This window comes from Notamacropus eugenii, chromosome X (genome assembly GCF_028372415.1).
Source record: "Notamacropus eugenii isolate mMacEug1 chromosome X, mMacEug1.pri_v2, whole genome shotgun sequence".
Taxonomy (NCBI): domain Eukaryota; kingdom Metazoa; phylum Chordata; class Mammalia; order Diprotodontia; family Macropodidae; genus Notamacropus; species Notamacropus eugenii.
Genome location: NC_092879.1, coordinates 11,566,538 through 11,582,181, shown reverse-complemented (window position 1 = coordinate 11,582,181; position 15,644 = coordinate 11,566,538). Strand labels below are relative to the sequence as shown.

At 43.2% G+C, this 15,644-nt stretch overlaps 1 protein-coding gene across 1 annotated transcript; it reads left to right on the top strand.

The window, feature by feature from the left end:
- The first annotated feature begins 9,232 nt into the window (after window positions 1–9,232).
- On the top strand, window positions 9,233–11,293 carry LOC140516046 (40-kDa huntingtin-associated protein-like). The gene has a single exon (XM_072626981.1). It carries the CDS (start codon window positions 9,248–9,250, stop codon window positions 10,448–10,450), a length of 1,203 nt encoding a protein of 400 aa, XP_072483082.1. The 5' UTR covers window positions 9,233–9,247; the 3' UTR covers window positions 10,451–11,293.
- Window positions 11,294–15,644: the final 4,351 nt, after the last annotated feature.

Sequence of the window (15,644 nt, the reverse complement as noted above, 5' to 3'; positions counted from 1 at the left end):
CCTGGCTGGGCGGATCTGGAGGCATGGTGGGTGTGGAAAGGACACTCAGAAGTCAAGTCACTGGCTGGCAAAATGCCCAGAAAAGGGAAAAAAAATAAGACCATAGAAGGTTACTTTCTTGGTGAACAGATATCTCCTCCCTTCCTTTCTGATGAGGAAGAACAATGCTTACCATCACGGAAAGACACAGAAGTCAAGGCTTCTGTATCCCACACATCCAAAATAAATATTCCATGGGCTCAGGCCATGGAAGAGCTCAAAAAGGAGTTTGAAAATCAAGTTAGAGAGGTGGAGGAAAAACTGGGAAGGGAAATGAGAGAGATGCAAGAAAAGCATGAAAAGCAGGGTCAGCACCCTGCTAAAGGAGACCCAAAAAAATGCTGAAGAAAATAACACCTTGAAAAATAGGCTAACTCAATTGGCAAAAGAGGTTCAAAAAGCCAATGAGGAGAAGAATGCTTTCAAAAGCAGAATTAGCCAAATGGAAAAGGAGGTTCAAAAGCTCACTGAAGAAAATAGTTCTTTCAAAATTAGAATGGAACAGATGGAGGCTAATGACTTTATGAGAAACCAAGAAATCACAAAACAAAACCAAAAGAATGAAACAATGGAAGATAATGTGAAATATCTCATTGGAAAAACAACTGACCTGGAAAAGAGATCCAGGACAGACAATTTAAAAATTATGGGCCTACCTGAAAGCCATGATCAAAAAAAGAGCCTAGACATCATCTTTCATGAAACTATCAAGGAAAACTGCCTTGAGATTCTAGAACCAGAGGGCAAAATAAGTATTCAAGGAATCCACTCATCACCGCCTGAAAGAGATCCAAAAAGAGAAACTCCTAGGAACATTGTGGCCAGACTCCAGAGTTCCCTGGTCAAGGAGAAAATACTGCAAGCAGCTAGAAAGAAACAATTCAAGTATTGTGGAAATACAATCAGGATAACACAAGATCTAGCAGCTTCTACATTAAGGGATCGAAGGGGGTGGAATAGGATATTCCAGAAGTCAAAGGAACTAGGACTAAAACCCAGAATCACCTACCCAGCAAAACTGAGTATAATACTTCAGGGGAAAAAATGGTCTTTCAATGAAATAGAGGACTTTCAAGCATTCTTGATGAAAAGACCAGAGCTGAAAAGAAAATTTGACTTTCAAACACAAGAATGAAGAGAAGCATGAAAAGATAAACAGCAAAGAGAAGTCATAAGGGACTTATAAAAGTTGAACTGTTTACATTCCTACATGGAAAGACAATATTTGTAACTCTTGAAACTATTCAGTATCTGGGTACTGGGTGGGATTACACACACACACATGCACACACACATGCACACACACACATAGAGACAGAGTGCACAGAGTGAATTGAAGAGGATGGGATCATATCTTAAAAAAATGAAATTAAGCAGTGAGAGAGAAATATATTTGGAGGAGAAAAAGAGAAATGGAATGGGGCAAATTATCTCTCATAAAAGAGGCAAGCAAAAGACTTTTTTAGTGGAGGGAAAAAGAGGGGAGGTGAGAGAAAAACATGAAGTTTACTCTCATCACATTCCACTAAAGGAAGGAATAAAATGCACATTCATTTTGGTATGAAAACCTATCTTACAATACAGGAAAGTGGGGGAGAAGGGGATAAGCAGGGTGGGAGGGAATGAAGGAAGGGAGGGCAATGGGAGGAGGGAGCAAGTTGAAATCAACACTCTTGGGGAGGGACAGCATCAAAAGACAGAATAGAAGCAATGGGGGTCAGGATAGGATGGAGGGAAATATAGTTAGTCTTACACAACATGACTATTATGGAAGTCATTTGCAAAACTACACAGATATGGCCTATATTGAATTGCTTGCCTTCCCAAAGGGAATGGGTGGGGAGGGAGGGATGAAGAGAAGTTGGAAGTCAAAGTTATAGGAACAACTGTCGAGTACTGTTCTTGCCACTAGGAAATAAGAAATACAGGTAAAGGGGTATAGAAAGTTATCTGGCCCTACAGGACAAAAGAGAAGATGGGGACAAGGGAAGAGAGCAAGGATAGAAGAGAGGGCAGACTGGTGATAGGGGCAATCAGAATGCTTGGTGTTTTGGGGTGGGGGGAGGGGACAAATGGGGAGAAAATTTGGAACCCAAAATATTGTGAAAATGAATGTTAAAAGTTAAATAAATAAATTTTAAAAAAAAAGAAATCCAGTTCTCCCACTAATCACCAAATATCATTGATTCTTCCTTCACCTTCCAAGGAGTAGTATGGAAGAAAAGCGTAACAATTGTGGTCATTTTTCTTCTTGGTCATGTTGTTTCTTTACTTGTGCTTGTATTGCTTTTGTTGGTTATACCTCCACAGTAGTTCACTTAACAAAACCACTCGTATACTATTAAGGGAACCTTAAACAAGGGCAGATAGTATCAGAAAGATTGTATGAGCAGGTCACAAAGGGTGGTATGTATGAAGGTAGACACCATGGGAATGTAACCTATGACTCCACAGAGAAAGTAAACTACCTTGAGTAAATGTAAACAGCAAAAGAAATTCCAACTATCCATTGGGAAAACTTGTCCATGACCCTGGGCCATCCTAGGCACTATGTCTTCTTTGTTCTATTTCTATGTGATACCTGTTGACCTGAAAACTTAAAGAAAAGGCAACAGGCTAAAGGCATGCGTTATTAATTAATTGCCTTTAAAGAAAACAGTAACATAATGCATTATGGAGTCAGAAAATTATCTGACTACCCAATACAGAAATCTTCTAGTTTATATACATTTTACTGTGAGAAAGGAACTCTTTTAGTTGAACAAATTGTAAATTTAGCAAGACAAAACAATCAACAAAATAGTGTCAATTGAGTTTTATGATCCCAAGCTGTGTGATTTTCCTTTCTGTAGCATGTCTCTGTGACATAAGATAAGGAGAAAATCCCATCACTCTGATAGCAGGTATCCTGCGGACACAGGAAAGGGTACCTTTAACAAAGTTTCAATTGAAATTACAACCCAGGACATCTGTGGTTTTTTTTTCTTTATCACTAAGATGCCAGGAGTAGTGTCTGGTAAAGAAGTTACTAAGTCAGCCCATTTGCTTTCCTGAGGCATTCTCTGAGTTTGCTTAAGATAACAAAAGAGACTATTAGGTTCAAACTCTTCTTAATTCAAGATTTGGCCCTTATTTAAGTCCAAAATTTATATTAAATATTAACATACTTTACCTGTCCTGATGGTGATAGGGATATCCAAGATGTTACTCCATCCTACTGCCACCCAGGACAGCTGACCTCTTGTGAGTAACTCCCCCAATTAACCTACTTAATCCTAATAAAACCAACTTATAACCAAACTGGCATGGGCTCCTCTTTCTTTGGTATCTCGGTATCTTCTCAAAAGGTATGCCACCCTACAAATGGCATAACAGATCTGCTCCCTTACAAGCAGTTTGCCATTTCCTTCTTCAGCTCATTTTACAAATGGAAAAACTGAGACAGGGTTAAGTGACTTGCTCAGGGTCACACAGCTACAATTGGTGTAATTAGGGCAAAATGGATCTGCCACTTACAACTGGCACAGTCAGCAGGATAATCTGACAATTGGCACAATCTGGGCAGGACAGTGTCCTTTTACAGCAAAACAAACATCAATTTCAGGGGTGGTGAGATCATAAAGGGGGATTAAAAAGAAACTGTCAGAAGCTGAAATCAAAATCTGGGCTTAGTGAAGAAAGGAGAGCAGAAAACTAGAAACAGACTACCCTTCCTTGTACCTAGAACGGAAAAGAGCACACGAAACAGGACCAAGCCATATGGCCTAAGGAAAGGGGGGACATGGCACTCTTGCCCCTTACCACATGGCATCACCTGCTATGAGTAAATGAGTCCACTCCTAAACATAAATGAAAGCAAGAGAGAGTGACTATGCTCAGTTAGGTAGATTGAAAGACTCAGCCATTTTAAGCAGCTGAAAGAAAGAAGCTGCTCTCAACCATTGGTAGGCCAATGCAGAATCTCCAAGCTACTAGACCAGTACTCCTGTATCCCAGCAGCAGGAGTCTGGCACCTCCAATATGGAAGCCTCATGTGTGTGTGAGTGTGAGTGTGTATGTGTGAGTGTGAGTGTGAGTGTGTGTATGAGTGTGTGTGTAAAATGACATAGCATCCAAATACTTAAAGGAAAAGGTAACAATTACAGTTATTACTTGAACTAGATGATTTTTCAGACAGACAGATAAAAAAGAAATTAAGGACCTGAACAAGAGAAACCTAGAAAAGTTAGATATGATAAATCTCTGGTAATTATTGAATGGGAATATAAAGGAGTGTGCACATGTGTGTGTGTATATATACACACACACACACACATATATCAGCTGTGAATGGCACTTTTACAAAAACTGACTAAACAAATGCAGGAAAACACATATACTAAACACATTCTTTATTAACTGCAGCACAATGAAAAGTATAATCAATAAAAACCATTCGAAGAAAGGATTCAAATTTAAGTGAAGACTTAATCCCAAAAAATTGGGAGGGGGTGTCAAAAGCACAAATCATAGAAATAATAGAACATTTTTCAAAGAAAATGTCAATGTCAGACAACTGACTACAATTTTGGGGATTCAGCCAAAGCAGTGCTTAGGGAGAAATGTAACCAACAAAAACGAGAAGAGGCAGATCAATAAATTGGGTGAGTAGCTAGAAAACAAGAAAAGAACAAAAGTAAAAAGCTCCAACACAAAATTGAAATCCTGAAAAGTAAAGGAAAGATAAAATTAAAATCAGCAACACAAAATCTCTTGAATTACTAAAGGCAGAAATGCTTTTGAACTGAGAATTTATAATGTTCATATTAATTGATGTGATACGTGTAATAAATATACTAATAATTGAGTTTTCTCAAGAGCTGCGTCTCTGGCTCAGGAATCAGAGCTCACAATGCAGCTTAAACTGATTAATCAAAACTCTGACAAGGCTCACAATCACTGAAGAGAAGCAAGTCAAAGATTTTAGAACCTGTTCTCATCACAAAACAGTTCTGTACTTTAGGAAAGGTGATCACAACCTCCAAAGACTTGACTCTAGAATCTTTGTGTTGTGGGACTTAGGGGTTTCTCTTGGGAAACCACCCAATGACTGCTCCTTATTATTTGTAATCCACCTTCCCCACTTTGTGATTTAAGTGTATAACCCCTGCCTTTACTTCAGCTAAGAGAACATTCCTCATTCTGAAATTGATTGAACTACCTGATTATTGGCACTTTTGTCTCTGGGCCTGCTTTGTGCAGCTCTGAGTATTCCCAGGTTAGAGACTGACTCCATAAAAATCCAGATTAATTGGTGCCAGAAGTTTTTAAGGGGTGGACGCAGGATGAAGTCTTGAGCTTTTCAGTATGGGGAGAAGTATGAGAAACAAGGAAGTTCTGCTTCCACAGTTTGAGATGATCAGTTGTGACCTAGCACAGTCAGGTTAGAGATCAGACACTTGTGGGCAGGCTTGACAAGCTGTTTGAGGGAAAGATGATCAGAGAGAACATAAAGTCATGTGGCAATGAATGGTGTCAGGGGCATTCCAAAATTCAGAACAGTTATAAGAAGCTTCCATTGGTCTGAATAAGTTGGAGTCTTCCTGTGGCCTTACTGGGAAACTACCCATTCATAATGAACATAGAAGGCACTCTCACCTCTGAACTCTATTTTAATAAATTTTCCTTGATACCTTTTTGTGTGTTAAGCTCATTTCTAACAGAAGGGATGGGCACCAATGGATTTTTTTCCCACAAATCCTGATTCACTACACTGACAAGTTCAATGCTTTCCTTCCATTATGAGCCTAGCCTCTGATTAAGCCACCTTTTCTTGATCTGGATCACTTTGGTAATGATATGGATACAAATGGTGCCCTAAGGTTAGAGTTGCTTTTCCAGTACTTCTGTAACCTGATGGCACCCTAAAGTCGTTTCCCCCTCATCTTGAACCTGTACAAAAAGAATTGTTTTTGTCTCCCTTATCCTATGTTCCCTGGGTCCTTTAATTTTTAAACTGTATCCTCCTGCCCTGTCATTAAATCCTTAAACCATAAAGAATTCCCTTTGTCTCCCTCATCCTGTCATCCTGTCCTGTCTTTAATCTTTAACCTCCACAAAAACCTCTAAAATGACATTATTCTGAAACATTCTATATATAAGCACTCTATAAAAAAAGCACAATTCCCCCAAATATTGGGGTCTCCCTCAGCTTTCTTGCTAAGGAGGCCTGTGATGCTTTTTCACATAAAATAAAAAGCTCCCATTGACTCAAAGAGAAGGTCTAAGTGAATTCTTTCACACCTGACCAGCTCTCCCAACTCTAAACCTCATCAGTAAGGGCCTGTGTTTGTTTGTTTGTTTGTTTTTGTCACACGGATTTGGCTTTTCAAGTATCTTTTCTCTTATAATGCAGGACTGGCTATGGCCTTTGGGTTTTTTCTTCTCTCTTTTATAAATGCAGTCTGAACTATGGAATTGTTTTTTCATAACAGTTGCTTGCCAGGATGGTTTTGTGTGTGGTTAAACCAATTGAAATTAACTTTTAAATTTCATGCTGTTAGAATTGTGGAATGTTTGCTTCTATAATTCACGGGAATCACTAGCACAGTGTAGAATACTTGTAATTGTGTACTTGTATTTTGTGTATTTCTGTTGTTATATCCCCTTATGGTGTGTATTTGCATTTGTGTATACTTATTGGTTAAGTGGCATTATCATCTTTGAGGGTACACCTTTAGAATGGGACAGATGTGTGATAAAAGACATGGGAGAAGATACAGCAGTTTCCATTAACCAGCCTCCAGAACGGACACGCATCTTTCAAATGTGTAAGAAATATGGCCTTGACTGTCCCTCATATATTGGATTGATATGACTAATGATGACCCTAAACTTTGTTGGCATTGTTGGGGAAGTTAATAACAGCAAATTAGAGTATACAAGGCAGAAATTTACAAATAAGGAAACTCAGCCTCGAGTGGAACAGCTATAATAAATGGTGTTCAGAGGCAAGAGGAAAAAAGCATAGGCTATGCTGAGCAGTTCCAACTCACCCTGTATTCACACAGACCCGGGTATCCGGATCTATATTAATATAATAAGTCCCTGCCCAAAACTCCACTTGATGGCTTCAGAGTGATCATCAATAGTAACTGTGGCTCTTTCCTTCCCAGTTGGATTTACTTATTTTTTTCTTTGGCTCAATATAAGGGCCCATTCCCTGTTTACTTCTTAAAGAATAAATGGGCATTACCTCACTCTAAGTGAGTACCTGAATAGGCCAAGATCTCCCAGTGCATCCTGGGCCATCTCCATTCATCTTGATGAATATCTGGTCACTGGATCCAGATGGCTCAGGAGAGGAAAGTGAGGTTGCTGACCTTGCACTGCCCTCCTTCACGCAAAACAAAGTCAAGTGCAAGTCATGTCATCATTTCTCTGATGTCATGGTCTTCTTCAAAAATGATGGACAAACACAGACAGACAAACAGACAGGCTGGGAAGAGGGAGACCAAGAATTGATGCCACAAGGCCAGCTGAGAAGATCCAGAAGAGGATCTTAAGACAGATTGGGACTCGGAGGGACAAGGTAAAGAGCATTACTAATTCACCCAATTTATGGGTGAAAAGCTCCTTGAGGCCATACCTCTTGTGTTTCCCCAACTCACTGATTTAACAAAGGCCTGAGATCCTAAACAGGACTCTGGGGAATCTATCAGTTTTATGACAGATTTGCCCAAGCCTTTGATGCCAGTTCCAGTCTCCAGCACAACAGTGTACCAGGGTAAATTCAGTTTCTTTCCTACTTCATTAATCATCATCCACTCATCTCTAAGCAAATTAATCTCTTTCTGAATTCATAATAAATGAGGATAAAATAAAGAAAATTATTATGAATTGATTGGCTCAATTAGAGAACAAAGCTGAAAGGCTCAATGAAATGGATGAACATTTACCAAGATATCAAATACCAAGGTTAGTGGAAGAAATAGAAAATGTAAATAACACAACCTCAGAAAAAGAAACCAAATAAGCCATAAAGGAACTCTGAAAGAAAAAAAGATCTAGTTCCAGCTCCTAGTAAATCCAAGGGATTTCTATCATTCAAAGAAAAATAAAGTTCAATTATCCAGAAATGATTTGCAAAATAGTGGAAAGAACTGCACCATGCAACTCATATGAAACGAATATCCTAAAGCTAGATCAGCGAAAGGGAAAACTATAGAACAATATTTCACGTATGCAAAAAACCCTAATATTAGTAAAGATGCTACAATGCAATGATTATATTATATACTATATATATCATATTCTATGTTATCACGTATTATATATTATCATGTTGGGTTTATCCAAGGAATGCCATTCTAATTAATATCAGGAAAACTAACCATTTTGTTGTTCGCTCATGCCCAATCCTTTGGGACCCCATTTGGGGTTTTCTTGGCAAAGGCACTGGACTGATTTTTGCCATTTCCATCTCATTTTAGAGATGAGCAATTCGGGCAAACAGGTCCCCCAGCTAGCAAATGTCTGACTGCAGGCCAGGCACCCTACTCACTGAGCCACTTTAGCTACCCCAAGAGCAGTGTACACTGTTCCCACAGCATGACACGTACAAATTGCCAAGCCCTATAGGAGAAATGTGATAGACAATATGTGATGACATTCATTTTTTTCCTAAGACCCTGGATGGGCTCAGGATTTCTACTCCCTGCTCCAGGCAGCCCTAGGTGCGCACGAGCCATCCTCTAGTCTCAGTGCAACTTCCGCGGACGAAGGAAGGCCTCGAGTCAGACAGACGACCTCCGCTCCGCCCGTCGCCCACTTCCATCCGCAAACTTCCCGCCCCGCCCCCACCTAGCCCGGTCTCTGGCTTCCTCCCGCCTCAGTTCCACCTTTCCTCGTCCCCTGACCTCACTCCATCCCTCCTCTTCCGGCCCCGCCCGCTCGCTCTCTCCCGCGCCCACTCCCAGTCTTCCCTCTTCTCCGGCCTTTCTCTCCCACCCACCCGGGCTCCGCCCTCCACCCACTTCCTCCCATTTCTTCACTCCGTCCTCTTCCCCCCCTCGGGCGCCTGCGCAAACCCGAGGGCCAACGGCCCCTACCCCTCAGGCGCCTGCGCAGATCCGAGGAGAACCAAGGTCCAACGGCCCCTCCCCCTCGGGCGCCTGCGCAGACCCGAGGCCCAACCGCCCCACGGACGCGCTCGGTCTCCAGGGCCGGCATGACGTTGTGTCGGCGGTGGCCAATGAGAGCGAGCCAGGCGATGCGCGAGCACGTCCGGGCGGCGGCGGCGGCGGCGGCGCGCTCGCGGGGCCGAGGAGCTATGGCGGTGGCCGGGGTGGGCTCCCTGAGTAGCGTGGTGGGCGGCAGCGGCGGCGCTGGCGGCTCGGGTGCTGGGCACGACGCGGGGGACTTCCTGGCCCGCTACCGACTCGTGTCCAACAAGCTGCGCAAGCGCTTCCTGCGCAAGCCCAACGTGTCGGAGGCGGGCGAGCAGTTTGGGCAGCTGGGCAAGGAGCTGCGCGCCCAGGACTGCCTGCCCTACGCCGCCTGGTGCCAGCTGGCCGTGGCACGCTGCCACCAGACGCTCTTCCACGGGCCCGGAGAGGCGCTGGCGCTCACCGAAGCGGCCCGCCTCTTCCTGCGGCAGGAGCGCGAGGCCCGCCTGCGCCTGGCCTGCGCCGCCGCCTACGGCGAGCCCCTGCAGGCGGCCGCCAGCTGCTTCGCCTTCGCCGTGCGCCTGCACCTGGAGCTGGGCCAGCCGGCCGCGGCCGCCAGCCTGTGCCTGGAGCTGGCCGGCGCCCTGCGCGCCCTGCAGCGGCCCGCCCCAGCCGCCGTGCACTTCGAGCGCGCGGCCGAACTGCAGCTGCCGCTGCTGCCGCTGGAGGCGCTGCTGGCGCTGGGCGACGCCGCCTCCTGCAAGCTGCTGACCCGGGACTACGCGGGCGCCCTGGAGCTCTTCACCCGCATGCAGCTGCTGGCTCGGGAGCGAGCGGCTGGGGGCGCCGGCGGGGCTGGGCCCGCTGGGGCTGGGCCCGGCGCGGGGGGCGCCCCCGCGGCCAGGCCTGGCGGGCCCGGCCCACCGGGCGCCTTCCTGGACGTGCTGGGCCAATGTGAGGTGTCCCGCGTGCTGCTGCTGCTGCTGCTGCAGCCACCGCCGCCCAAGCTGCTGCCCGAGCACGCCCGCACCCTGGAGAAGTACTGCTGGGAGGCCTTTGACGGCCACGGCCAGGACGGCGGCTGCCCGCTGCCCGAAGAGCTCTTCCTGCTGCTGCAGTCCCTGGTCATGGCCGCCCAGGAGAAAGACCTGGATGCTGTTCGGGTGCTGCAGGGCGAGCTGTGGCCGCTGCTCACCGCTGATCAGAACCACCTGCTGCACCTGATCCTGCAGGAAATGAGCGCCCCCTCGGGCCAGGGCATTTGAGCGAAGCCACCGGCTCTGTCGCAACCACTGGGCGACATTGAGAACACCAAAGGAGATCCTTCTGGACCCCTGCCCCCTTCCCCAGAACTTAGCTCCACTCGTCATCCAGTCGGGGACTGAGAAAGAGCCACTCTGTCCATCGCGTGGAATCCTACAAAGTTGTGCAGCTGACTCCAGTGCCATCCTTGGAGATCGGGACAACACAATGGAAACTTCATCTCCAACTTGCTCCTGGACCCTGCAGGACTTTACATTTCCCATTCACTCCTCTCCTCTGAGCTCAGAAAATTCACCTCCTTCTGAGGAATTCAATCGTTTTCTGACTACCAAATGTCTGACTCTGCCAGCTAGGCCTAAGGAACGAAATCACCTCTTTTGACCTTGCTTAATCAGATGGTCATTCTTTGTAATCTCAGCTGCAGTCAGACAAAAAGGTTTAGCCAGTTCTTTTGTTGGAGAGTCACTTGTCACCCTAATCTTGATCTTTTCATTTGTTATTTTGGGTTATTACTGATTACACAAGAGTGCTTTTTTCAAATGCTACCTTTTTCTGTGGGTACCCCACCCCAGGTGATGGGAATAAAAAAATAATACCCTTACCTGAATGTTGTCTCCGGAGGTTCCCCTTAGGATTTGTTTGTCTGATGCACCGTATCCCTCGTATCCTCTATTTGTAGTAGTTTGTTAGTTTCTAACCCTTATTGATGTGCAAGCCAAATCTTAGTATTTATAGTAGGGTACCTTTCTGAGGTTAACTTATTACATTTAACCCCCATCTGTGAAGCTGTAGTATTTATGTATCTGCAAGATAGTATGCATTAAAGGTGACTTTTAAAAATGAAACACAATCCAGTAATTGTATATGACAATGGGGAGAATGTTGGGTCTGGAGTCCACAGCCTTGGGGCCTGGCTGTGTGTGGGTCACATTGGGCAACTCCCTTTCCTTGTCTGAGCCCCAGTTTGCCTTCTATTGGACAAGAGGGCTAAGGTTCCTTCTTGCTGGAAACTAAGGATCCCATCATCTTTATGGTTGGGGCCAAATATTGACAAGAAACAGATGTAGTGCTGAAAATGACTTTTTTCTCAAATGTTCAGCTTTGCAAATTGACCTTTTCCCATTGATGCTGTGCAGCATTCCTTATGACCAAGGCACCGTGGGGTAGTGCAAAGAGTGTTCGTTTGAAAGTAAGATGCCTGAGTTCAAATCCTGCCTCTCCACATTTACAATCTGAGGGAAGTTGTGTTCCCAGTCTAGAAAATGGGAATCTTAATCCTTACCTCCTAGCCTTGTTGTGAGAATCCAAGCATAGACTGCATGGAAAGCCCTTTGTAAACTAGAATGCCATGTTTAAAACGTGAGCCTGAGAGATGAGTGGATGGCTGCTTTTGAACTTAAGAATATCAGCCAGGCTTTGTGTCAAAATGGTTTACTGCAGCTTTATGAACAGTTGGAATTATTGGTGTTGGTGGGGAGGACAGATTCCATGAAAACTTCATGCCTAAGGGCTGCTAGTGTCTGAAAATCATTTCTAGCGCCTAGGCAATTTTAACAATGGTACAACACAAGGGGGGGGTCATTTCATTGTTTCGCATAACTTTCCCTATAACATTTTAGCCACAAACTTGGGGAGAGGGGTTCTTTTGAGATTTGTATTCTTCAGTGTCAGTTAAATTAGCAGACGATTCTAATTTAAATATGAGCTTTAATTTTTTTAAACGATTTCTTCATGCTAAGAGCCAAAGCTTCCTGTATCAATGATGTAATAATCAAGTGTTCCTGATGAGGTAAATTATTTTTTTCTTTGGTGATGGGAACTACCAAGAGCTGCAATAATAATAATTCTCTCCATCTTGTGGAATGGAGAGGTTATTTGGTGACATAACTCAAGGAAGTATTTGATGCTTATGTGGGACTATGGGTAGAAGTCTAAGGCTCAACAAGTCAGGTGACCACTTCTGATTAACTGAAGTGGATTTTTAAAACCTAAAGAGCTGAAGGTGATAAGATATAATAGAAAAAAAAAACTTTGGATGTGGAGCCAGAAGACCTGGTTCCACATTCCTGCCCATACTTAATATCCATGTGACCGATGAAGTCCCTTACCCTGACTGTAGTAGCTTCATTTGTAAGAGGAAGAGCTGGACCTTTGAGTTATGCTAGAGTCCCAGGACGTAATCTGCAAATGGATTTCTGCAGTGATGGCTGAAATCAACTGCAAAAATGTAAAATGAGGGTGGGCTTGACTGTATAAACAGTTCACATGAAAACAATTTGAGGGTTTTCATGAACTACAAACAGCCATCAGCAGTGTTACATGGCAGCAAAAAAAAAAAGGGGGGGGGAAACACTGGGGAAAAAAGTCTTTGGCAGCATTGATGGAGAAACAGTCCGAGATTTTATAGTGCTCTGCCCTGGTTGGCCATATGGGTGGTATGTTCAGTTCTGAGTACTGCCTTGAAGCATATTGTCCAGAGGATGGCCATGGAAATAAAAGACCAGAACATAAAAGGCCTAGTTGAAGGAAGCATATTTAACTTGGAGAAAAGGAGATGGGGGGTGGGGGTGTGTGTGAAGACATGATAGCTATCATTAAGTGATCTGAAGTGTCTTCATAAGGAAGTAGTCCTTCTAGCAGGTGGAGTTTTCTTTACTATTGGAGGCTGAGTGACCTCCAGTCAGCTGTGGATTGTTCTCTGAGGTCCCTTCCAGCCCTTGAGTTTGTAACTCTTGAATTCTGGAATCAGAACTAGTCTAGTCCCTTTTAAGAAAAGCACTAATTTTTTCTAAAACATCCCCTCACAAGTGATTTGCTAGTCTCTCCTTGAAGACCTTCATTAATGAGTTCACCATCTGGGTGCATGTACGTATGCCATATGGGTTTGAGCAAAGTATAGAGATGATTCTTCTTCATGATAACCTTTCAGATATAAAGATAACCATTATGCCCCCTGAAATTCTAGTCTAAAGACCCTAAATACTTTCAGCTGATCCTTATGACATCATTTTGAGCTCCTCTCATCCTGCTTAACTTTCTTAGAAGATAGCCAATCAAACTGCATTGCTGGCAAGAGGGTTGGCATAAGGGAACTGAATGGGCTAGAGTGGTGATTGTTCATTCCACCTTCCTTCTTTGCCTTGCTGCAAGTAATGGCTTCAATTTAATTTTTTGGCTGCTATGTTAAGGACCAAGGGTATTTAGGTTAAAAAGGCCTAAGCTCTGGTAAATTTGTATTCATTTCTCTAGTGTATATGTTTTGATGCAAAAAGGAAAAAGGTATTATTCATTTTATGTAACTGCTACTACATGATTGATTTTTCCATCAGCATCTGACACCATTTTGCATATATGGTACTTGGAAACTCATAATATTTAGGAACCAGAAGTAAATTCTTCAAGGACTTTTTTTTCCCCAGCCCAGACAGATCAGTAAAGTAAAAATAAATAGATTTTTCCGGACTTAAAACCCAAAGTTTGGGAGAGAAGAGGACAGTGATAAAATCTGTCTTCAAGCATTTAATGGCTGTCCCCATGAAAATAGTGAACTTTGTATAGTTTTTAAAAGCCAAACTCTGCTAGTCACGGGAAGATGTACAAAGTTGTGATAAGATAGTCTCGTAAGGAGCAATTGGAGGCCAATTTCATTTTAACATCAGGAAGAAATTCATTGAGCTGCCCACCAAGTGGACCAAATTTTCTTTTCCCTAGCCTTAAAGCAAAGGCTCTGGAATAGAAGTAGTTCACATTTGTCCATTTGACATTTAAAAAGAAGCCTGTGAAGTAGATGCGGGGGACTTTTATAGCTAGTAAGTAGCACAGCCCAGGACCTGAACGCAGGTTTTCTGATTCTAAAATAAAACATCCTTTCCCCATATCTCCTGAGATGCTAGATTACAAGCTTAAAGACCAGAATCCTTTCAAATGGTTTTGTATATACTAGGTGTCTGAATACTTGTTAAAAATAGAACCAAAGCTTTGGTTTAATTAGAGATAGTGACCAAATTCAAAGGTCTTCGGTCAGTAAGGCTTGATTCCAAACCCACAGTCAGTCTTTTCACCTCAGCTGCCAGTCCCAAACTGCCTTCCAATATGAAATTGCAGCCATTGATTCGAGCACTGGGTTTTTGTCCCTCCTTTTTAAACTAATCTTTGAGGATAGACCTTAATACAGGACTATAACATGATTGCATTACAAAATAATATCAGTGAAGCCATGTGCTTTCTGAGGACCATTCTGTATGGTTTTGCTTTTAAAAAATAAACTTTTATTGATATATTTGATTTTTTTATATGACCTGTATTTCCACCGTATTTCTCCCCCACCCCCTTACAGAAAGCCAGCCTTTGTAATAAAATAGAAAAAAGGGTAACATTATATGCAGTGACCCACACCCATTTCCTCCCTACTTCTGCCAAGAAGAGGGAGGTGGTGTCTACATATTTCTTCCTTGGGGCCAAACTTGGCCGTAATTTTGTTGTGTTCAGTAAGACTAACGGGGAATAACCCTTATAGACTTCAAACTAGATCATCAAAACCATTTGGTACTGGTTAAAAATAGAAAAGATGAATGAAAGAGACTAGACAAGAAAAAAATAACCTGCTGTTTAGTAAACAACAACAACAAATTACTTAGGAAAGAACTCTCTATTTAATAAAACCAGTAGGAAAACTGCAAAGCAGCCTGGCAAAAACTAGGCTTCCAAATTTAGATTAGAGCAACATATAGCATATTTCACAATAAGTTCACGTTAAAAAAAAATAGAGAAGTCAATCATATCATTCACAGCTGTGGTTAAAGGGTGAATTCCTAAGCAAATAAGAGATAGAGGCAAACACAAAGAAGAAAATAATTTTGATTACACAAAATTGAGCTTTTGTATTAATAGAATTTATCCATGTAGGATAAGGGAAGTGCCTGACTTGGGGGTGGGGGGGAAACCTGTCTACATGCACAAGTGATTCCCATTCCATCTAGTCTCCAGCAGATTGCCCTCTCCATCATCCCTACTCTGTCATTTACCTTCAGTTTCTCCCTCTCTCTTGGCTATCTCCCTACAGCCTACAAACACACATGTCTCCCTCATCCTCAAAAAATCCCTCATTTCTATCCCCTCTCACTGTCATCTCATATCTCTGCTCTCTTTGTGGCTAAACTCCTTGAGGATGCTATAGGTACCTCCACTTTCTTCTCA

Excerpts from the sequence above, each read along its gene's own strand:
- LOC140516046 (XM_072626981.1), top strand. The coding sequence starts at position 9,248 with ATGACGTTGTGTCGGCGGTGGCCAATGAGAGCGAGCCAGGCGATGCGC.